Source organism: Rhinoderma darwinii, chromosome 4, assembly GCF_050947455.1.
Source record: "Rhinoderma darwinii isolate aRhiDar2 chromosome 4, aRhiDar2.hap1, whole genome shotgun sequence".
Taxonomy (NCBI): Eukaryota; Metazoa; Chordata; class Amphibia; order Anura; family Rhinodermatidae; genus Rhinoderma; species Rhinoderma darwinii.
This window is the reverse complement of record NC_134690.1, coordinates 181,636,277-181,659,913: the sequence shown is the minus strand read 5'-3', so window position 1 is coordinate 181,659,913 and position 23,637 is coordinate 181,636,277. Positions and strand designations below refer to the sequence as shown.

General features: G+C 40.8%; 1 protein-coding gene across 1 annotated transcript; it reads left to right on the top strand.

The window, feature by feature from the left end:
- KLHL31 (kelch like family member 31) lies at window positions 1–23,585 on the top strand. Its single transcript, XM_075864132.1, has 3 exons — window positions 1–124; window positions 20,809–22,013; window positions 22,339–23,585. The coding sequence occupies exons 2-3, from the start codon at window positions 20,842–20,844 to the stop codon at window positions 23,069–23,071; spliced, it is 1,905 nt and encodes a 634-aa protein (XP_075720247.1). The 5' UTR covers window positions 1–124; window positions 20,809–20,841; the 3' UTR covers window positions 23,072–23,585.
- Window positions 23,586–23,637: the final 52 nt, after the last annotated feature.

Below are 23,637 nucleotides of genomic sequence, written 5' to 3'. Positions count from 1 at the left end.
TGGTGACAGGTGCACAGTGTGTGTGGTAGTGTGAGTGTCTGCTATCATTGTGCCCTGTCTGTGCCTTGACGTTCTCGCTGCTTGCAGCAAGATCACAGCTTGAGACCACATCTGACCTACAAGGGTAAGCAGCCCTGAAACTTTTATTTGGTTTTTGTGTCTGTTCCTTCTTTTTATATGTCTGGCATCTGGAACAATTTCTCATAACTCAGAAAACATGTACTAGGATGTCATTAAATGCATAAGAATCCCTATAAAATACTATAGGGAATATTAGAAGTATTAGTTTAATATTAGTTTAAAAGCACAACTTTTATAGTGTTATGTACACTATACAAGTTCAGTTTTCCTATTTTTACACTATGTGTAAAAATAGAAAAAATTTGTAAGCAGGCTCACCACACTTCCTTGTTGGTATTTGTAGTCCTTCAGGCTTGGAGTGCACGGAAGAGGCTTTCAAGGTTGATTTGTATAAGGACAAATTTTTCTCCAGAACGTCTTTTTTCTTTTGTTCACTATGTGGCTATTAATTACTAAGCAAGTTATTTAGGTTTATTTCTACAGTATGATGATGGATGCACAACATTGATGCTTAGAAGAGGCCAAATACAAAATATTCACCAGCCTAATAGCTGATACTGATCTAGAACTGCTTCTTATTCATGTTATTTGTCTAGAGATAGGAATTGTGTTCTGTAAAGTTATGTGTTTTGTCAAGTCATATTTTTATACTTCATATTTATTAACATATTAATGTTTAAAAGAAAATATAAAAGGTTTCATTCTGCGATTTTATGCTCCTATACTTTAATTTACCATTTTAGTTAGTTAGGCCAGAATAAGAGAATATGTTTGTTTATCTGCTGAGTGTCTATCTATCTATCTATCTATCTATCTATCTATCTATCTATCTATCTATCTATCTATCTATTTATCTACACATCTACATCTATAAAAATATATATATACTTTTTGCGCTCAGCCATAAGACAATTACATTTATGCTGTGTACATAAACTCCTAGTGACTTATTGGAATTTGTTCCTGTTGAGAAGACTTGAGCCGTGACCTATCTTTGGATGTGCTCTATCTGGGCACTCTATGCTGCTATTTCTGGAACTGACGCTGATCTCTTGTAACAGATGCCGCTAGAGGAATGTGAAGTAGGGGGGCTAAAGCACAGTTTTGGGAGGTTGGGAAGGATAGCAGTTAGCAGCTGAAGCCTTTAATACCCTTACTCATTAAAGGCAAAACACCTAAAAGAAGCAAATGCACAGAAGTAGTGTCTATATATAACATGTGGAATTCCTGCTTTTCAATCCATTTTTCTCCTCATTATATAAAGTATATAAGTGTTAGGCTGGGTTCACACACCCTATTTACGGACGTAATTCGGGCGTTTTAACCTCGAATTACGTCCGAAAATACGGCTCCAATGCGCCGGCAAACATCTGCCCACTCATTTGAATGGGCTTTACGATGTTCTGTGCCGACGGTCATTTTTTTTACGTGCCGCTGTCAAAAGACGGCGCGTAAAAAAGACGCCCATGTCAAAGAAGTGCCTGTCACTTCTTGGGAAGTAATTGGAGCCGTTTTCCATTGACTCCAAAGAAAAACAGCTCCAATTTCCGTCCGTAATGGACGCTGCGAAAAACGCCTGCACTTGCCATTACGTCTGAAATTCAGGAGCTGTTTTCTCCTGAAAACAGCTCCGTAGTTTCAGCCGTAACGGACGTGCACGTGTGAACATACCCTAACTTTAGATGCCCTGTCATAGTTAATTGTCAACATTTTAAAATAATGTGAAAGGATATTGATGCTGACATAGTGAATCCAAGTACCGTGTATCATGTAGAAATTCACCTGGAATATACAGGACCATGTCCTCTATTACAAAATAGCTATCGGTTTGGAATATTATATTGGTTTTTGTTTTTTTTACCTTTTGCTGTAAATGGTCTAGTTCAGAACATGTTAAAATATATAGCCTAAGGCAAGATTTACAGGAATGAGTGCAAACTCGGACGTGAAAAATGGCAGTTTTTCACGTCCGAGTAGCACACGTGCGGGTCCAATTTTCACGGATCCCCATAGACTTGAGTCTATCGAGGGATCCGTGAAAACGGAAGAAAATAGGACATGTTTTCTGTTTACGGCCCCATTGAAATACATGCGTCCATGTGACGGCCGATGTTTTAACGGCCATTACACGGATGTATTATACGTTCGTCTGAATAAGCCCCAAGGATCATGATTTTATAGTTACAATTGAATTGAACATTTCCACAAAAAACAGGGAAATGTCAAGGGACAAATATTTCCAAGGAGACTAGTTTGAAACCGGATACTTTCCCTTGAAATTTGGGACAGCTGACAACCCGGCTTGGTCGTATGACAGCATAGGCCTAAACATACGGATAGCTACACAGTTTAAAAAATGTTGTAAACCATCATCCATATAAAAATAGAACATGAAAGAAGTGATTTACATTGAAATTAAATTAAGTACACAATATGATAATAATAATAATAATAATAATAATAATAATAATAATAATAATAATAATAATAATAATAATCTTTATATAGCGCCAACATATTCCTCAGCACTTTACAATAGAACAGCTTATAGCCTAGGTATAAGCATGATCATGATGTATACAGCATGATCTGCACCTTGTTGTAGTTGTACTACAACCATATGCAACTCCATTTAGAATTGATCACATGTTGTAAGGAGTAATGCATGTCCATCAAATATATATATATATATATTTTAAAAGTATGTATTTATCCTTAGGCTTTGTTCACACAGTCTTATTGACTTCTGTTTAAAATGGAAATCATGATGCTGTGACTGATGCATTTTTTGATGAACCCCATTGACTTTAATGGGGTTTGCCGTATTTTTGACAGCAATAATAATGGAGTAGACTGCCGTGTTTTTGTTGCAAAAAAAAACAAAAATTCTGACAGAACCCTCAATGGAGGCTCTCAAGTTTCAACAGAGCCTAATTGTTAACGCAGTTCTGATCTGTAATATTAACCTTATACTATACATTTTTGACAGAATTGCTTTAAGATGACTGTAGATGTAAGAATACGGGTATGTTCACACAGAGTGTTTTCAGCCGTTTTTCGGGTCGTAAATGTCCCGAAAAACGGCTGAAAAATCGGAAGCAGAACGCCTCCAAACATCTGCCCATTGATTTCTGCTTAAATTTACAGAAGTTTTCTTGCGAAAATCACGTACATCACATGGACTTATGCAAGTCAATGGGGCCATTAAGACATTCCGTGTTTTTCACGCAGCGTGTGTCCGCTGCATGAAACTCACTGCATGCCCTATACTTGAGCGTTTTTTGCACATCACGCACCCATTGAAGTCAATGGGTGCGTGAAAATCACGGACAGCACACGGACACACAACCATGTGCTGTGCGTTATTCGCGCAACAGTTGCTCAAGAAACGATGGGAAAAAGAAAACCACCTCGTTCATTTCATTTTGTAAACGTCAAAACCGAGTGACATAAGGATGCCATACGCGCGAAAATAACGCAGACACGACCAAACACTGATGACACACGGAACTGCAACACGTGCAAAACTCTGCATTTTTTACGTTCGTGTAAATAAGGCCTTATAAAACTATAGTAGAATTGCTGTTTTTTAGTCACAACACCTCTTAAAAAATAGAATAAAAACTGATCAAAAAGTCGCATGCACCCCATGAAAACTTCAATGAATTGCCCAAGGGGTCTAGTTTCCAAAATGGGGGTCACTTTGATGGGGTTTCCCCTCTACTGGTACCTCAGAAGCTTTGCAAATTCGGCATGGCGCCCAGAAACCAATCCAGCAAAATCTACGTGTCAAATAGCTCTCCTGCCTTTCTGAGCTCTGCCGTTTGTCCAACTAGCAGTTTATTACCACATATGGGGTATTGCCGTAATCGGGAGAAATTGCTTTACAAATGTTGGGGTGCTTTTTCTCCTTTATTTCTTATAAAAATAAAAATAAATTGTACCTAATAGGGTCACTTTTGGGGGGTTTCCACTGTTTTGGCACCACAAGACCTCTTCAAACTGGACATGGTGTCTAATAAAAAGGAGGCCCCAAAACCCACTAGGTGCTCGTTTGCTTCTGAGGCCTGTGTTTCAGTCCATTAGGACACTAGGGCCACATGTGAAATATTTCTAAAAACAGCAGAATCTGGGCAATAAATATTGAGTTGTGTTTCGCTGGTAAAACCTTCTGTTTTACAGAAAAAAACTAAATAAAAAGGATTTTCTGACAAAAAAAAGAAATTTGTACATTTCACCTCTATTTTGCTTTAAATTCCTGTGAAATGCCTAAGGGGTTAAGAAACTTTCTAAATGCTGTTTTGAATACTTTAAAGGGGTTCAGTTTTTAAAATAGGGTGTTTTATGGGGGGTTTCTAATATAGAAGGTGCTCAAAGTCACTTCAGAACTGAACTGGTACCTAAAAATAGAGGCTTTTGAAATTTTCTTCAAAATGTGAGAAATTGCTGCTTATGCCTAGTAACGTCCTATAAAAATAAAAGAATGTTCAAAAAATGATGCCAACATATAGTAGACATATGGGAAATGTGAACTAGTAACTATTTTATGTGGTATTAGTATCCGTCTTACAAGAAGATACATTTAAATTCAGAAAAATTCTATTTTTTCTAAATTTTGCTATTTTTCACAAATAAACACTGAATATATCGACCAAATTTTACCACTTACATAAAGCCCAATGTGTCACAAGAAAACAATCTCAGAATCGCTTTATAAGCATTCCAGAGTTATTATCACATAAAGTGAGACATGTCAGATTTGAAAAATGGGCTCTGAGCCTTAAGGGGTTAATAACCACAGTATCACTGTGCTTGATTGGCCAGCAAACTCGCCTGACCTAAACCCCATGGAGAATCTATGGGGTATTGTCAGGAGGAAGATGAGACAAACCAGACCCAACAATGCAGACGAGCTTAAGGCCGCTAGCAAAGCAACCTGGTCTTCCATAACACCTCAGCAGTGCCACAGGCTGATGTAATGTCCGTGGCTGCGGGCCATCAGCTCCAACCTCCCCCTGACAGTCGCGTCCACTCAGCTCAGCTGGATACCGTAGGGTGCGCGCACACGCTTGTGCCCGCTCTTAAAGGGGCAGCGCACACCGGACATTCTGATGAACTTTGACCCGTGAGTACCCTGGACTATAAGAGGGGTCCAGCCCCCTGCCTCTATGCCTGAGCGTTGTTGTGTTCCCTATAGTTTGTCTATGTGATGGCCTCCTAGTGTGTTTCCTGTACCGGTCCCAATTCCTGTTCCTGTACCTGTACCTGTTCCTGTTCCTAGCATTCCATACCATCCTGGTCGAGCACTGTGCTGTGCCAAAGTCGTGTCGTGCTGTATCCACGTCTGACCTGTTTCACCTCGCCTGACGTCTACTTGCTGCCTAGTCCTAGCCGAGCCTGCCGTGCTGCTGTCTGAGCTGCCACAGGTACCTATACGAACTATAGACATTCACCTGCAGCCTGTTGGCCAGCTGCCTTACCGCCAAGATGGTACGGCCCAGTGGGTCCATAGAACCTTCGTGACAGTACGCTCAGGCCATGGACCCCGCTTGTCGATTTAAGACTATGACGACGTCTCAAGAGATGCGAGCGGATATGCTAGACCTCCGGTCTCGACAGGACCAACTCCTCCAGGCGTTGAACATTCTTGCACGTCGGCAGAAGGCACAAGCTTCTGTTCCTCCTACTACACCTCCTGGCAATGTTGATCCTCAGACTACACCTCTTGGCAGTATAGACCCACGTGTTTCTTTGCCACTTCCTGACCGCTATGATGGAGAAGCAAGTACCTGCCGTGGATTTCTTAATCAATGCCAGATCCACTTCTGTCTGTATGCTAGGACATTTTCGTCTGATGGCGCCAGGGTCGCTTTTATCATCTCTCTCCTCACTGGCAAGGCTCTTGCATGGGCGAACCCTATCTGGGAGAGACAAGGACCAGAGACCCGAGACTTCCCAGCCTTCCTCCAGACTTTTCGCATGGTGTTTGAGGAGCCTGGACTCATCTGCAGCGGCCTCTTTGCTTAACCTGTGCCAAGGAGACACCTCCGTGAGTGAGTACGCCATTCACTTCCGCACCCTGGTGGAGGAGCTGTTATGGAACAATGAGGCTCTGGTGGCTGCATTCTGGCATGGACTATCTTCTAGAATTAAGGACAAACTTGCCACCCGGGATCTGCCGTCTACCCTGGATGACCTCATCCTTCTTTCTGCCCGGATTGATATACGAATCCGAGAACGCCTCCAAGAAGTTCAACAGGAGGGAGCCCTTCCTAGTCTGGTCCCTACTTTGCAGCAACCCCAGCTGTCTTCAGATGTCGATCCTCCTAAGGAGTCTGATGATGGACCAGTATAAGTTATCTACCCAGGAGAGACAACGCAGGCGCACATCTGGACTCTGTCTTTATTGCGGTCTCGATGGCCATCTTGTGCGCCTGTGTCCCCAAATACCCCAAAGCCTAGGGTTGCTACGAGTGACAACCTTGGGTAAAGATGGACTTCCATCTAAATTATCCATACCTGTGACCATAGTGTCCGGCGAGAAAACGCATCTGGTCTCTGCGTATCTGGACTCTGGATCCGCTGCTAATTTAATCCGCAGAGATCTGGTGGACCTTCTGCAATTACCCACCACCCCTCTGGAGAGGCCATTGACAGTTGCCTCAGTGAATGGACTACCTCTGCCAGACCCTGTTACAGCTGTGACCAAGCCGCTGAGGCTCCAAGTGGGAGCCCTTCACTCCGAACTTCTGTCTTTCTATGTCCTGTCCAAAGCTGTTAACCCTGTGTTGCTGGGCCTGCCTTGGCTCCAACCGCATGCCCCAGTCCTGGACTGGAATTCTGGAGAGGTTCTCCAGTGGGGCTCTGAGTGTCAAGGTCGTTGCCTGGTGCAGATTCGTTCGGCTCAGCCTTCGCTGCCTCGGTCATTGGCAGGATTGCTGAGTCATTATGCTGCATTTTCGGACGTCTTCAGCAAGAGGTAGGCGGAGACATTGCCTCCACATCGGGCGTATGACTGCCCTATTGAACTGATTCCTGGTGCATCCCTTCCCCGTGTTAGGGTATATCCTCTCTCCTTGCCAGAGACTCTGTCCATGTCTGCCTATGTGAAGGAGAACTTGGAGAAGGGCTTCATACGAAAGTCTTCCTCCCCGGCAGGAGCCGGGTTCTTCTTTGCCAAAAAGAAAGATGGCTCTCTTCGTCCTTGCATCGACTACCATGGTCTCAACCAGATCACGGTGAAGAATAAATACCCGTTGCCTCTGATCTTTGAACTGTTTGATCGTATACATGGTGCCAATGTTTTTTCTAAACTAGACATGTGTGGGGCTTACAACCTAATCTGGATTCGTCAGGGTGATGAATGGAAGACTGCATTTAACACGCGTGATGGACACTATGAGTGTCTAGTAATGCCCTTCGGCCTGTGTAATGCACCCGCGGTCTTCCAGGAGTTTGTGAATTACATTTTCCGTGACCTCCTCTATGTTTGTGTAGTAGTCTACCTTGATGACATCTTGATTTTTTTCTCAAGATCCTATGACGCAGCAGAGACATGTCCGTCAAGTTCTGCTATGGTTAAGGGAGAATCGTCTGTACGCTGAGTTGGAGAAGGGTGTATTTGACCAAGATGCTCTACCCTTCCTGGGCTACACAGTCTCGAATCGAGGTCTCGAGATGGATCCTGAAAAGGTAAAGCCTGTTCTGGAATGGCCACGCCTTCAAGGCTTCAGGGCCATACAGCGCTTTTTGGGATTCGCTCATTTTTACAGGCAGTTTATTCCAAACTTCTTACTGACTTCTCCCATCTCTAACCTTACTAAGAAGGGTATGAACGCCAAGGTGTGGACTCCCGAGGCAGAGTCCACACTCAATAGCCTGAAGAGTGCCTTCACGTTAGCCTCTATCCTCCATCATCCGGATGTCTCTCTGCAGTTCTCGTTGGAGGTGGACGCGTCCTCTGTCGGTGCTGGTGCACTCCTGTTCCAGAGAGGTCCCAAGGGCAAGTCAAGGGTATGTGGATACTTTTCCAAGCTCTTCTCTTTTGCAGAACGCAACTACTCGATTGGGGATCGGGAGTTACTGGCCATTAAATTGGCTCTGGAAGAGTGGAGACATCTACTAGAGGGCGCAGCTCATCTTATTTTTACGGGCCACAAGAATCTGACCTACCTCCAGACGGCCCAACGGCTGAACCCTCGTCAGGCCAGGTGGTCACTGTTCTTTACAAGGTTCCAATTTGAGCTTCATTATCGCCCGCCGACAAGAATGTGAGGGCCGATGCTTTGTCCAGGTCTTTCAAGACAGAAGACACCATAGAGAGTCCACTGATCCATAGTTACATAGTTACATAGTTAGTACGGCTGAAAAAAGACACATGTCCATCAAGTTCAACCAAGGGAAGGGAAAAGGGAAGGAAAAATTTCTACACATAGGAGCTAATATTTTTTTGTTCTAGGAAATTATCTAACCCTTTTTTAAAGCCATCTACTGTTCCTGCTGTGACGAGCTCCTGCGGTAGGCTATTCCATAGATTCACAGTTCTCACTGTAAAGAAGCCTTGTCGCCTCTGCAGCTTGAACCTTTTTTTCTCCAGACGGAGGGAGTGCCCCCTTGTTTTTTGAGGGGGTTTTACAAGGAACAGGATTTCACCATATTTTTTGTATGTGCCATTAATATATTTATATAAGTTAATCATGTCCCCCCTTAGTCGTCTTTTTTCAAGGCTAAATAGGTTTAATTCTTTCAATCTTTCTTCATAACTTAAATTCTCCATGCCCCTAATTAGCTTCGTTGCTCTTCTTTGTATTTTTTCCAACTCCAGGGCATCCTTTCTATGAACTGGAGCCCAGAACTGAACTGCATATTCTAGATGAGGCCTCACTAATGCTTTGTAAAGTGGTAATATTACATCCCTGTCCCGCGAGTCCATGCCTCTTTTAATACACGACAATATCCTGCTGGCCTTTGAAGCAGCTGATTGACACTGCATGCTGTTATTGAGTTTATGATTTACAAGTACACCCAGATCCTTCTCAACAAGTGAATCCGTCAGTGTAGCTCCCCCTAGGACATATGATGCATGCCGGTTGTTGGTACCCAGATGCATAACTTTACATTTATCTACATTAAACTTCATCTGCCAAGTGGACGCCCAAACACTTAGTTTGTTTAAATCTGCCTGTAATTCATGAACATCTTCCATAGTCTGAACTATATTACATAGCTTGGTGTCATCTGCAAAAATAGAAATAGTGCTATTAATCCCATCCTCTATATCACTAATAAATAAGTTGAATAATAGTGGTCCCAGCACTGAACCCTGGGGTACACCACTTATAACCGGTGACCATTCAGAGAAGGAATCATTGACCACAACTCTCTGGATACGGTCCTTGAGCCAATTCTCAATCCAATTACAAACTATATTTTCTAAACCTATAGTCCTTAATTTACCCATTAGACGTCTATGGGGGACAGTGTCAAATGCCTTTGCAAAGTCCAAAAACACTAAATCCACAGCGGCCCCTCTGTCTAGACTTCTGCTCACCTCTTCATAAAAACAGATTAGGTTAGTTTGACAACTTCTGTCCTTAGTAAAACCGTGCTGGCTGTCACTTATAATGCTATTTATTGTCACATAATCCTGTATATAGTCCCTCAATAGCCCCTCAAACATTTTCCCCACGATGGATGTTAAGCTTACTGGTCTATAATTACCTGGGGAAGACCTAGAGCCCTTTTTGAAAATAGGCACCACATTTGCGCTGCGCCAGTCCCTTGGCACTATACCAGTCACTAGAGATTCTCTGAATATTATGAAAAGGGGGACAGAAATAACTGAACTAAGCTCTTTAAGAATTCTAGGGTGTAACCCATCTGGTCCCGGGGCCTTGTGCACATTTATTTTATTTAATTTAGCTTGGACCATCTCTACATTCATCCAATTCAGTATATCAACTGATATATTAACAGCACTGGCAGCGGCTACATCAGCTGCTCTTTCTTCAGTTGTATATACAGAGCTAAAGAACCCATTTAGTAACTCTGCCTTCTCTTGATCCCCTGTGATCAACTCCCCATTACCATTATCTAGGGGTCCTACATGTTCAGACCTGGGCTTTTTTGCATTTATATACTTGAAGAATTTTTTGGGATTTGTTTTACTATCCTTGGCCACCTGCCTTTCATTTTGTATTTTTGCTAATTTTATTACATTTTTACAGATTTTATTAAGCTCTTTATATTTTACAAAGGCTACAGCTGTACCCTCAGATTTGTATTTTTTAAATGCCCTTTTTTTGTCATGTATTGCCCCTTTCACAGAAGGTGTAAGCCATGTGGGGTTTAATTTGAGTCGTTTATACTTGTTACCTATAGGAATACATTTTGCACTATAATAACTCAAAGTAGATTTGAAAATCTCCCATTTATCATTTGTTCCATTATTTGACATTAGTTCTTCCCAGTCCATATCCTGAATTGCAGCCCTCATCCTGGGGAAATTGGCTTTCTTAAAATTAAATGTTTTTGCCCTCCCAGCCTGCGTTTGTTTTTTACAGTATAGGTAAAATGTAACTATATTATGTTCACTGTTACCGAGGTTTTCACGAACATTGACATTCCCAACAAGATCTGCATTATTAGAAATGACCAGATCCAACAGAGCTTCACCATCCGTCTTGCATTGTCTCAGTCAATCCCCTGCAAGTTGGGGACATTCCTCCAGGGAGGACTTTTGTGCACCTGGCTGATCGTGGAAGAAACCTCCGCTGGGGACACTCCTCTAGACTGGCAGGTCACGGGGGGGGGGGGGGTATGTAAGACCCGGGATTTGATTGCTCGTCATTTCTGGTGGCCCACGCTGCCCAAGGATATTGTGGACTTCGTTTCTTCCTGTTCTGTATCTGCAGCCAACAGGGCCCCCACTCCAGACCTGCTGGTCTGCTCCAGCCATTGCCTGTGCCCAATGCTCCCTGGCAGCGTATAGCTATGGACTTTATCACGGACCTGCCTCTCTCTGCTGGATGCAGTGCTGTCTGGGTGGTGGTGGACCGATTTTCGAAGATGGCCCACTTCGTTCCTCTGACCGGTCTTCCTTCTGCTCCTCAGTTGGTCAAGTTATTCATCCAACACATCTTCCGCCTGCACGGCTTGCCACAGCATATTGTGTCTGATCGGGGGGTTCAGTTCATCTCGAAGTTCTGGAGAGCCCTCTGCGGACTCCTCGGTGTGAAGTTGGACTTTTCCTCAGCCTACCATCCTGAGTCTAATGGTCAGGTCGGGAGGATCAACCAGATTTTGGAGAACTACCTACGCCACTTCATCTCCAAGCAGCATGATGACTGGGTGCAGCTGCATCCGTGGGCTGAGTTCCCATATAATAATCACACCAGCGAGTCTACTAGGAATACACCGTTCTGTATTGTCTATGGCCAGCACCCACGAATTCCTCTCCCAGTGCCTGATACTTCCGAGGTCCCAGCGACGTTTAGAGACTTTCTGCAGATCTGGCAGCGGACTCGATCCTCCATCCTAATGGCAGTGGACTGCATGAACGGAAGGCTGTCACAAGGAGAAGAGAGCCTCCTTGGCTTCTTCCTGGCACAAGGGTCTGGCTGTCTTCCAGGAATATCCGACTGAGGGTACCGTCATGTAAATTTGCCCCCAGGTTCCTCGTACCATTCGAGATCCTGCAGCAGATCAACCCTGTCGCCTACAAGCTTCGGCTGCCTCCTACCCTCAGGATTCCCAACTCCTTCCATGTCTCCCTCCTGAAACCGGTGATTCTGAACCGCTATTCGAAGACTCCCAGCCCTGCGGTTGCCTCCAGTGGCGCTTCAGACATCTTTGAGGTCAAGGAGATCTTGGACACCAAGAGAGTGATAGGAAAAACCTTTTATTTGGTGGATTGGAGGGGGTTTGGTCCTGAAGAGAGGTCCTGGGAGCCAGAGGAGAATCTCAATGCTCCTACTCTTCTGAAAACATTTCTCTCTCGCTTAGCCCCAAGAAGAGGGGGCATAAGAGGGGGGATACTGTAATGTCTGTGGCTGCAGGCCGTCAGCTCCAACCTCCCCCTGACAGCCGCATCCCCGAGTCGGCAAGCGCTGGCCACAGCATCCTCCTCAGGAGACACCAGCGCTCGCGTCCATTCACCTCAGCCGGATCCCGCTCCTGCCCTCTCTTAAAGAGGCAGCGCGCACCGGACATTCTGATGAACTTTGACCCGTGAGTACCCTGGACTATAAGAGGGGTCCAGCCCCCTGCTTCTATGCCTGAGCGTTGTTGTGTTCCCTATAGTTTGTCTATGTGATGGCCTCCTAGTGTGTTTCCTGTACCTGTCACAAATCCTGTTCCTGTATCTGTACCTGTTCCTGTTCCTAGCATTCCATACCATCCTGGTCGAGCACTGTGCTGTGCCAAAGTCGTGTCGTGCTGTATCCACGTCTGACCTGCTTCACCTCGTCTGACGTCTACCTGCTGCCTAGTCCTAGCCGAGCCTGCCCTGCTGCGGTCTGAGCTGCCACAGGTACCTTTACGAACTATAGACATTCACCTGCACCCTGTTGGCCAGCTGCCTAACCGCCAAGACGGTACGGCCCAGTGGGTCCACAGACCCTTCATGACAGCTGATCGCCTCCATCCCACGCCATATTGATGCAGTAATTCATGCAATAGAAGCCCCGACCAAGTATTGAGTGGATATACTGTACCTACTTTTTAGTAGGCCAACATTTCGGTATTAAAAATCATTTTTGAAATTGGGCTTATATAATATTCAAATTTTCTGCAAGACTAAATTTTGGGTTTTCATTAACTGTTAGCCATAATCATCAACATTAAAAGAAAAAATGCTGGAAATAGACCATACTGTGTAATGAATCTATATAATATATGAGTTTCACTTTTTGAATTGAATTACTGAAATTTACTTTTTGATGATGTTCTAATTAATTGAGAATAATTGAGATAATAAACCAGTGTAATAAACCAGTCAACCCAACCCCACTAATAATACATCGTGCCAAAAACACACACATATACGCTTTTTATTTTTATTTTAAAAATGGGGGAGGTCCTCAGGAAATTCCCACTGTCACCGGACCTCCAACTGGGCTATTTTTAAAGTAGAATTTTTCCGCTGTTAAAGCCTAGTGGCCAACCAGCAACCGAATCCAGGTACTGGGCAGAATAACAGAACCTTCTGGAAGGTGTTCGAAAATTCCACAGGTACTGTACGTACTAACTGAAATAAAAGAGGGGGAAGAGAAACGTGGGAGAATCCAAAAACGAACCACAAAACACCATCTTAAAATAACTTTCAAAATAAATAACTAATTAATACCTGTGCCATCATGTGCCCTCCAAGCAATACTGCTCTGGGGGCCCCTATCCAGGCAGTCGAACCCCCACAGATAAAAAAAAAAAAGTGATGGCGTATCTTAGAAATATGCCATCACTTTCCATGATGGGAATAACCCTTCAACATGAAACTCTTTCTTGTTTCAAATTGTAAATATATTCAGGTTTCTCATAGGCATTTAGTGTTTATTATGATGTTTGTTGTATTTTTTCTCCTAGATCCCATTTCTTCCTGCTGTACACATAAGCACATTTCATTTATTCTTGGAGCTTACATTCACCAGACTGAGAGAAGCACAAAATGATTTGATAAGTGTTGAAACCATTACTAATGCAGATAGGAGCTTGGAGAGCTTGCAATGACGCCAGTCCATCAGAAAGCTGCCAGTCAGTATATCTTATGCAACAAAAACTTTCTTAAACATACTAAAGGAGCAAATGGGCAGCAGCTAGTGTTGAAAAGGAAAATGGCACTGCAAGTAATAGGTGTCTATTTGAAATATGATCATATTTACACTTTACATTTAAATGTTGTCACTATACTTTTACTAAAGAGGGCTTCATAAATATGGCATTTGCCCCAAACACCATATTTTCCATTTATTTATGCAGAAAAATTGGTGGAAATACATTGATTCATCTGCCCCTAGCTTGATGTCATGGTGATTGTTGAATAAAAAAAGATGACAGTTGGGACAGATATTTATAAAAGAACTGATAAATGTTTAGGAGGAACTATTTGATTTTACCCAGTTATATTAGTAAGAGATGGATGTGTGCTTTTAAAACGTAATTTTCGAGAGGGGAGATATTTTTTTACTTAAAAGGGTTGTCTTATAATGACAACTTGTGTTAATTGGCCCTATTAGGAAATATGGAGAGCTTGGGACCCTTTTCTATGAGCCAGAATGATGAGGTAGACCCAGCATCAATACAATACATGAACAGCCATCAACTGATCAATTTCATAAGAGCATTGGCCACATCCAGTGAATGACTTGTATAGGATGCTGTTTCGTGTTTAGGTCTCCACTGCCTTGGGATGGTACTACATACTAATTCCCAATAGGACAGCACTACATGCTTGAATGAAGGCAAATTGCTTTAATTCGATATTCGTGCCATACGGAGCATGTTTATAGTTGTAGCGACATTTTGGAAATTGAGTCTTTTATCTGGCTGGTATAAGACCGCTAGCTCCTGTGGCCGTTGGGCTTTAGAACTTCCATGACCAGCTGAACCATATGCTGATCACACCGCTAGCTTCTTTTTAATCAACAAATAAGTTTTGTCTTCATGAGAAGATATCCCAGTTGCAAATTTTATGCCAAATGTAGGATCAGATTCAACAGGAAAGAGAGTTGTAAAGCAAAATATTTATTCCCATCCTGCCTGCTGGATCAGATCCTGTTTTTTGCAAGAGTGGTGCATAACCATGGCCTTGAAGTCGATCACTAGTCAGGTCACAAAACAAGGCATTTTATACAATGAAATATTTTTTTTAAACGAAAAGTATTGAAGATAGATAGGCAGGCAGGCTGGCAGGCAGACAGACAGACAGACAGATAGACAGACAGATAGATAGATAGATAGATAGATAGATAGATAGATAGATAGATAGATAGATAGATAGATAGATAGATAGATAGATAGATAGATAGATAGATAGATAGATAGATAGATAGATAGATAGATAGATAGACAGATTAATAGATAGATAGATAGATAGATAGATAGATAGATAGATAGATAGATAGATAGATAGATAGATAGATAGATAGATAGATAGATAGATAGATAGATAGATAGATAGATAGATAGATAGATAGATAGATAGATAGATAGATAGATAGATATCTTTATCATAGACACCACAAACTTTCCTACTTACCCATAAAATAAACTAGTGCATTGTGGATTGAGAAAGGCTCTAGTGGATAGAGCTGAAACGTCGCACTTAGGGTTAATAAAGTACCCTCTTTTTCACTAAATCCGATGGTGTGCTGCCTACTTTTTTGATCACTGTAGATAGATAGATAGATAGATAGATAGATAGATAGATAGATAGATAGATAGATAGATAGATAGATAGATAGATAGATAGATAGATAGATAGATAGATAGATAGATAGATAGATAGATAGATAGATAGATAGATAGATAGATAGATAGATATCTTTATCATAGACACCACAAACTTTCCTACTTACCCATAAAATAAACGAGTGCATTGTGGATTCATGGTTCGATTTTTTTCCCTTCTCATTCATATTGTAGCTGGCAAATGATTTGAATATTGCTTATTACCGATGAGATATATGGGATCAATGCTTCCAGAATAAGAACTTTAATTAAAAACGACACGGCAAGTTTATTCCCTGCAATAAATATTTATATAACTTTGATGGGAGTGAAGCTTGATATATCAGTTTAAGGGGCACAGGATATAATTCTGTACCATAGTGATCACATTAACTTAGTACAAATGACAACTATAGAAGTGAAGATAGCTCCTTGCCAATTATCTGAGAATTACGCCCTTGCAGTCTTGTCAACTGTCTTCAGAAATGTTCTTTTTCTTTATAAACATAGTGCAAGAAGCCGCAATAACCATAGTGCTATCACCCAACAGAAAATACAAACCTTGCTAGAAAGAGTAATGAGGATAGCTCTGTTCATAAATGCAAAATATATAGATATTTTAAGAATCACAGGGTAAAATGTAATCTCTTGCTGTTCATATATATGCTGACCCCATTGCACAGCTATGGGTTATATGTGGATTTCATGTGCCTTGTACATTCCCTGCTGTGACATAGAAATGGTAATGTTATATGGCAATGGACAGCTGGGGTTGAGATTGTTACACATCTTGCTTAGGCTGCGGTCACGACAGCATTATATGTGTTCAGAGCACTCCTAAATAATAGCATTCAAGGAAAGCTACATGGAGAATCTTAATTGGAAAATGTTACTATATTTCATACTTGGTGCTGTTCTCCATAAGCGCTCAGCACATCATTAGTTTTCATTATACTTTGAAAGGACCTCAAAGCTTATATAATTATTATTTATATTATGTATTTCTGCTTCTAATTTCTAGAATGGGAATATATTTTAGTTAAATGTGATCCTGAGTACTTTAGTCTAAATCCATAGCATACTTGCTTTATCTTTCCTCTATGATACTCCTAATCTCCTACAATAAATATGTATCACCGGCACTCAGCTGTTTCTGTAACTCTCATAAAGTTTACATGGAACAGCTATGCGCATGCTCGACCTTAGGTCCATACAAACTCATCCTCACTGCAGTTGTGCTGATGAGGCGAAACTAGGGTCTCGGGTGATCAGTGAGGTCCCAGCGATCAAACTTTTATCACCTGTCCTCTGGATAAGTGATATGTGTTCATTGTGGGAAAACTCCTTTAACACAATTAGATTATAGATATTCCTTTTCAAGTACAGATAAAGTTATTAATGAAAACAAAACATTAAATAACTTATCTAATTTTAATGCGTATTTGGGGAATGCCTGTCAAGGACCCCACTCTAGTTGTTAAAGGGAATGTGTTGCCAGAAAAACATGTTGTTTTTTTTTAAATTAAACATTTAGTGTGTGGGTGATTAAACATTGTTCAAATTTTTTTTATTTTTTTCACGAGTCAGGAAATATTATAAATTAATTCTAATTTATAATACTACCCATTTTTGGTCACTAGATGGAGCTATCCCCAAAATTGCAGCTTTGCAAAATTGGGTAAAAAGCCCTCGCTCTAGTGAGCTCTCAGCATCCCCCCCTCCTTTATCCTGGCTAGTGCCGGGATAAACGAGGGGTTTGAACGGTGTAACCTCCTACACTGTGTGTCGCCATTTTTTGAGCTAACACACAGTGTAGTAGGTTTACATACAGTAGTAAACACACACAAACACGAACATACATTGAAATCTCTTACCTGCTCCTGCCGCCGCGGCTCCCTCCGGCCCGTCCGCTGCGTTTGCTGCCGCTGGTCCAAGTGCACAAATCCGGAAGCCGCGACCGGAAGTAGTAATATTACTGTCCGGCCGCGACTTCCGGTCCACAGGAAAATGGCGCCGGACGGCGCCAATTTCGAATTGGACTGTGTGGGAGCGGCGCATGCGCAGTTCCCACACAGACGCCGTACACTGAAGTCAATGGGACGGGAGCCGTTCGCAGTCCCTATGGGACTGTGGCTGCCGTATTCCATGTCTGTATGTGTCGTTAATCGACACACACAGAAATTGAACAAAAAATGGCAGCCCCCATAGGGAAGAAAAAGTGTAAAAATAAGAAAAAGTAAAACACAAACACACAAATGAATATAAACGTTTTTAATAAAGCACTAACATCTTTAACATATAAAAAAATAATTTGTGATGACACTGTTCCTTTAAACTTGTCTTGCCTCATTCATCACTGCTTCAAGCACTGGACAACTCCAAGTTACCCGTCTGTAAACAATAAACAGCATACAGTAAATGTCTTAATTTCCATATGCACCTACAAATATGTTTATTACCTTATAGTGGCAGGAGGAGGTGGGACAAACAAGGCCCTGTGTGGTCAGCTTAGCAGAGAACCTCCATAATAAAACTGGGTGCTAAACATTGGAGAACCCCGTCTAAGGATTTGTCACAACTGGACAAACCCTTCTCAAAATGAGTCTCTAACTCCAGATGATCAGCTGTTATTGCTGGGAAGGGGGTAGAAGATAAGTGCAGCCACTCACATGAGTTGCAGTGACCACTGCAGGAAATGTGCAGTATTACGCAGCACCCATTTAAATGACCGGACACTCTGAAGTACTGTTCACATCTTTTCTTCACTAAGCGTAAACATTAATAAATTCTGTCATCTTCAATGTTCACCGCATAGTCCTGACATATGCAACTGTATGCCATACAGTTGCATATGTCACCCATTGACCTTGCATTATAAATAAAATGTATACCGCACAAGATACATTTTTCTGTGGGATTCCCTGTACTAAAAAGCAATTAATACAGTTTAAAAAAAGGTACAATAGACGAGACTCTTTTGGAATACTTTGGGCCTATTATACCATATGGACATGTATTCGTCGAAAGATATTCCCCCTGAAGGTAGGGAAAATCAGGGTGTGAACATAGCCTAATAATGATCGTGCCGAGTCCACCAGAGCAGACCCTCTTCTCTGATGACCATATTCCCTTAATAGGGCATATGTAAAAGTGTTGTACAGGTGGCACAGCCATAGACTAAGCAATCATTAACTTAACAAATGCAAAAGAACATACTACAACTACTTTTTAATCTTGATGTGTATTAATTTATTAATGTCATTTTCTTTCAATGTATGATTAAAGAGGATTTACACACAAATTGATGAGTTATTGATAAGCTAATTCAACAGTGACAACCAACAAAATGGTTACTTCCTGTTGTCACTTTTGCAAAAAATGGTGATGACAATAAAAAGAAAAATGTGGATATTGTAAAATACACATAATCACCAAACATTGGCTATCGCTATCCCTTCTGGTTTATTAATTTATTTTCAAGCTTTGGTTGGAAATCCACTTTAACCTCTTGTTGCCACAGCCAATTTTCTTTTTTCTTTTTTGTTTTTCACTCCCCCCCCCCCTTGCAATAGACATAACTTTTTTATTTTTCCATAAATTAAATAGTGTGAGGGCTTATTTTTTGTGGGAGGAGTTGTATTTTCTACTGGCACTATTTAAAGTACCATATAATGTACTGGGAAATTCAAAACAATTTCTTTGTGGGTGCAATTGGAAAAACCTGTGATTCCTCCATTGTTTTTTGTGTTTTGTTTTTACGTCTTTTAATATGCGGTAAAAACATAAATGTAACTGTATTCTGCTGGTAAATACAATTACGGTGATACCAAATTTATGTCATTTCTATTATGTTTTTCAACTTTTACAAAGAAAAAACTATTTGCTAAAAAAATATATATTTTGTTTCGCCCTAATCTGAAAGCCATAACTTTTTATTTTTTCATCGATTAAGCAGTTTGAGGGCTTATTGTTTTGCGGGACAAGCTGTATTTTGTATTGCTACCATTATTTGGTACATACGACTTTTTGATCACTTTTATAAAAAAAATTTTTAGTGCTAAGGTAACCAAAAAACAGCGATTCTGCCATTTACATTTTTCTTTTTACGGTGTTCATCGTGCGTGTTAAATAATGTTATATTGTAATAGTTCAAACTTTTATGGATGTGGCAATACCAATTTCTTTTTTTTTTACAATGCATTGGAGGAAAAATTGGAACTTTTCATATTTTTAATTTTTTATACAGTACTGAAAACTTTACTTAACTATTTTTAACATGTTTTATTAGCCATCCTAGGGAATTTGAACCAGCTGTCGTCAGATCTCTGGTACAATACAATAAAATACTAATATATCACAGTGTATTGTCATTTTTATAGGCTCCTGTTAAGCCCTGTCAGATGCAGAGCTTAATAGGAGCAGAAAGAAGACAGACCTTGGGGACTTCATTAGGCCCCCAGGCTGCCATGACACTTTTCGGCACCCCACGATCACACTACCAAATCAATGAATCCCAAATTGGGAATTAAAAACTGGAATCCAAAACTGGGGCATAATTGAATGAACAAGGGGCTAGAAGTCATTAGGTACCAAGGGCTGGGATAACTGAACATGAAAGGCTGAGACACAAAGCAACGGAGACTGGGGCACTAAACAAGTAAATATCAGTGACTGAGGAAACTTTACACAAGTGACATCAAGTTAACAATTTTTTAACACTGTTTCTGCTTCTCTGTTGTTTTTGCTGTACTTTACCTTAAAGTTAAACGTAGGTCTAATGTGAATGTTGATGGTGGAATATTTGGAGGGTGATCTTTTTCTTTTAGTGCATGAAATTATTTATACAAGTGATGTTACACATGCAATGTGATTGAAGTTAAATAGGTTGTACAGGATTAAAAATGTATGGCCGCTTTCTTTCAAAAACAGCACCACATCTATCCACAGGTTATGTGTAGTTTTGCAGCTCAGCCCATTCGCTTCAATAAGGGTGAGCTGCAATACCAAACACAACCTGTACACAGGTGTGGTACTGTTTCTGGAAAAAAGCAGACCTGTTTTTCTAATTGTGTACCACCTCTTTGAATCAAAAAGGTTGGACAATCTTTAAAATATTCTTTTTTGATACTTTTTACAGCATCCCGGATTTCTTTTCAACATTCTTAGCTTGAAAATTTCAATCATCCAATCTATATTAGATAAATCTAAGACTAACCTTTCAAATTATTTTGTTCATTTTTGTTGTATCTTAAATCATAATTGTTATTAATTTGTATCTTACAGAAAGGTCTTGGCTGTGATTTCCGTACTGCAGTTATGGCACCAAAAAAGAAGAATGTCAAGAAAAGCAAATCAGACATTAATGAGATGACTATCATTGTAGAAGATAGTCCTCTATGTAAACTCAATGGGCTTAGTGGCTTAATTGATGGAGGCAATGGCTTTAGTTACATCTCCACAGAGGTTTCTGACGCATCATATGGAACCAATCTCATGGAAGGGTTAAGCAGAATGAGACAGGACAGTTTCCTGTGTGACCTCACCATTGGTACCAAAACAAAATCATTCATGGTCCACAAGGTTGTGATGGCATCTTGCAGTGAATACTTCTACAACATTCTGAAGAAGGATCCTTCCACTCAGCGAGTTGATCTTAATGACGTATCTCCTCTAGGTCTAGCTACAGTAATAACCTATGCCTATACTGGTAAAATTACTCTGTCTTTGTACACTATTGGTAGTACCATATCTTCAGCCACCTCCCTTCAGATAAACACACTTGTGAATATGTGCTGTGACTTTTTAATGCAAGAAATCAATGTCGAAAACTGCATGTATGTAGCCAATATTGCAGAAACCTATGGACTCAAAAGTACAAAAGAAGCTGCACAAAAATTCATCAGAGACAATTTCATTGAGTTTTCTGAAACCGATCAGTTCCTAAAGCTAACATTTGATCAAATAAATGAACTTCTTATAGATGATGAGTTACATTTACCATCTGAAATTGTTGCCTTCCACATCGCAATGAAATGGTTAGATCATGATGAAAAGAGAATAAAATATGCCTCTGGTCTTTTAGGCAATATTAGATTTGGTACTATCTCAGCTCAAGACTTGGTTAACTACGTCCAATCAGTGCCAAGAATGATGCAAGACACAGATTGCCATAGGCTTCTGGTTGAAGCCATGAATTATCATCTGCTTCCATATCATCAAAACACCTTACAATCAAGAAGAACAAAAATACGTGGAGGAACAAGGGTCCTCGTAACTGTAGGAGGCCGACCAGCATTGACAGAAAAATCTCTCAGCAGGGAGATCTTGTACAGGGATCCTGAGAGTGGATGGAAAAGACTCACTGAGCTGCCAGCCAAGAGTTTTAATCAGTGTGTCACCGTGATGGATGGCTTTCTCTACATTGCTGGTGGTGAAGACCAGAATGATGCCAGGAACCAAGCGAAGCATGCAGTCAGCAATTTCTGCAGGTAATTGTATATTCTAACAAGTAAAACTAACACGCGGCATTTGAGATATTCTGCTACTTACTTTTTCCATGAGATTGTATTTCAGTACTGCTGAAAATCCTTACAGTTCAAAAAGGATGAATATAATTGATTTCCCATTTAGATACCACTACACTTGGACACATCCATTTGGATTTTTTGTACATGAAGTGCAAATACATCATTCTTGTCTTTAACTGGTCTTTTCCAATAGTAAAAATAATCAAGGTTTTGGGAAGGCTTATGTTAATTAATTTTTGTTATGTTGTATTCACTTTTTAAATTTTATATTTTTCTGTATTTTTAGGTATGACCCACGTTTCAACACATGGATTCACCTTGCAAACATGAGCCAGAAGCGTACTCACTTTAGCCTGAATGTTTTTAATGGTCTCCTTTATGCAATTGGTGGTCGCAATTCTGAAGGTTGCCTAGCTTCAGTTGAGTGTTATGTGCCTTCAACTAACCAGTGGCAGATGAAAGCCCCACTGGAGGTTGCAAGGTGCTGCCATTCCAGCTCAGTCATTGATGGTAAGATCTTGGTCGTAGGTGGATACATAAATAATGCATACTCTCGCTCTGCTTGCATGTATGACCCATGTAATGATAGCTGGCAAGATAAGGCAAGTCTGAGTACACCAAGAGGATGGCATTGCTCTGTTACACTTGGTGACAGAGTGTACGTGATGGGTGGTAGTCAACTTGGTGGCCGTGGCGAGAGAGTTGATGTTCTCCCTGTTGAATGCTTTAATCCTCACAATGGTCAGTGGAGCTATGCTGCTCCTCTGCAGAATGGAGTGAGCACTGCAGGTGCTTCGACACTAAATGGCAAAATCTATTTGGTGGGCGGCTGGAATGAAGTGGAAAAGAAATACAAGAAATGCATTCAGGCCTACAACCCTGATCTTAATGAATGGACTGAGGAAGACGAATTACCCGAGGCAACAGTAGGAGTATCTTGCTGTACAATCACCATGCCAAATTTTAAAACACGGGAATCCAGAGCAAGCTCAGTTTCTTCAGTGCCAGTCAGTATATAAATGTTTACTACTGACTGACAGAAATTAAATGAATCCACTACTTCTACTGTAGCATATTGCTTCTCAGGCACCAGTCCAATATAACAAAATTTCAAATAAATGTTGTAATTATATTATTTTATAAGTTGTCTCAGCTGGCCCATTTGCTTTACTTGGTGCATGAAATGTCAAAGAGAACCTAATGTAGACGAAGCACTGTTTTTACATAACACTGGCAGAAAATATTAAATGTTCCATCAAAACGTGTATCCATAACAACTTAAATATTGCTTTGGAAATTGTAGGCTGATGTATTACATTATAATAATCTTCCCATTAGGCATTGTAGAATGTTTTTCATTTACAATGAAGATCAAAAAATTAAATAAATAAATTCGACTGATATTTTATGATCTTAAGGAAGTGGAAGCAACAGTTAATGTGTAGGTTATTTTGGTGCATGAAAAGTGATTCTTTTTCCTGTACATTAGTATTATTAGTGTATGCTGTGAATGTTTTCTGGATGATTTTATTTGTTAACAATAATCTTAATTTCAAAAGGCATTTTTAAATGTTTGTGGCTTAGA

Coding starts and splice junctions, on each gene's coding strand:
- KLHL31 (XM_075864132.1), top strand. CDS start 20,842: ATGGCACCAAAAAAGAAGAATGTCAAGAAAAGCAAATCAGACATTAAT. Junction 22,014..22,338: donor GCAGTCAGCAATTTCTGCAG/GTAATTGTATAT, acceptor CTGTATTTTTAG/GTATGACCCACGTTTCAACA.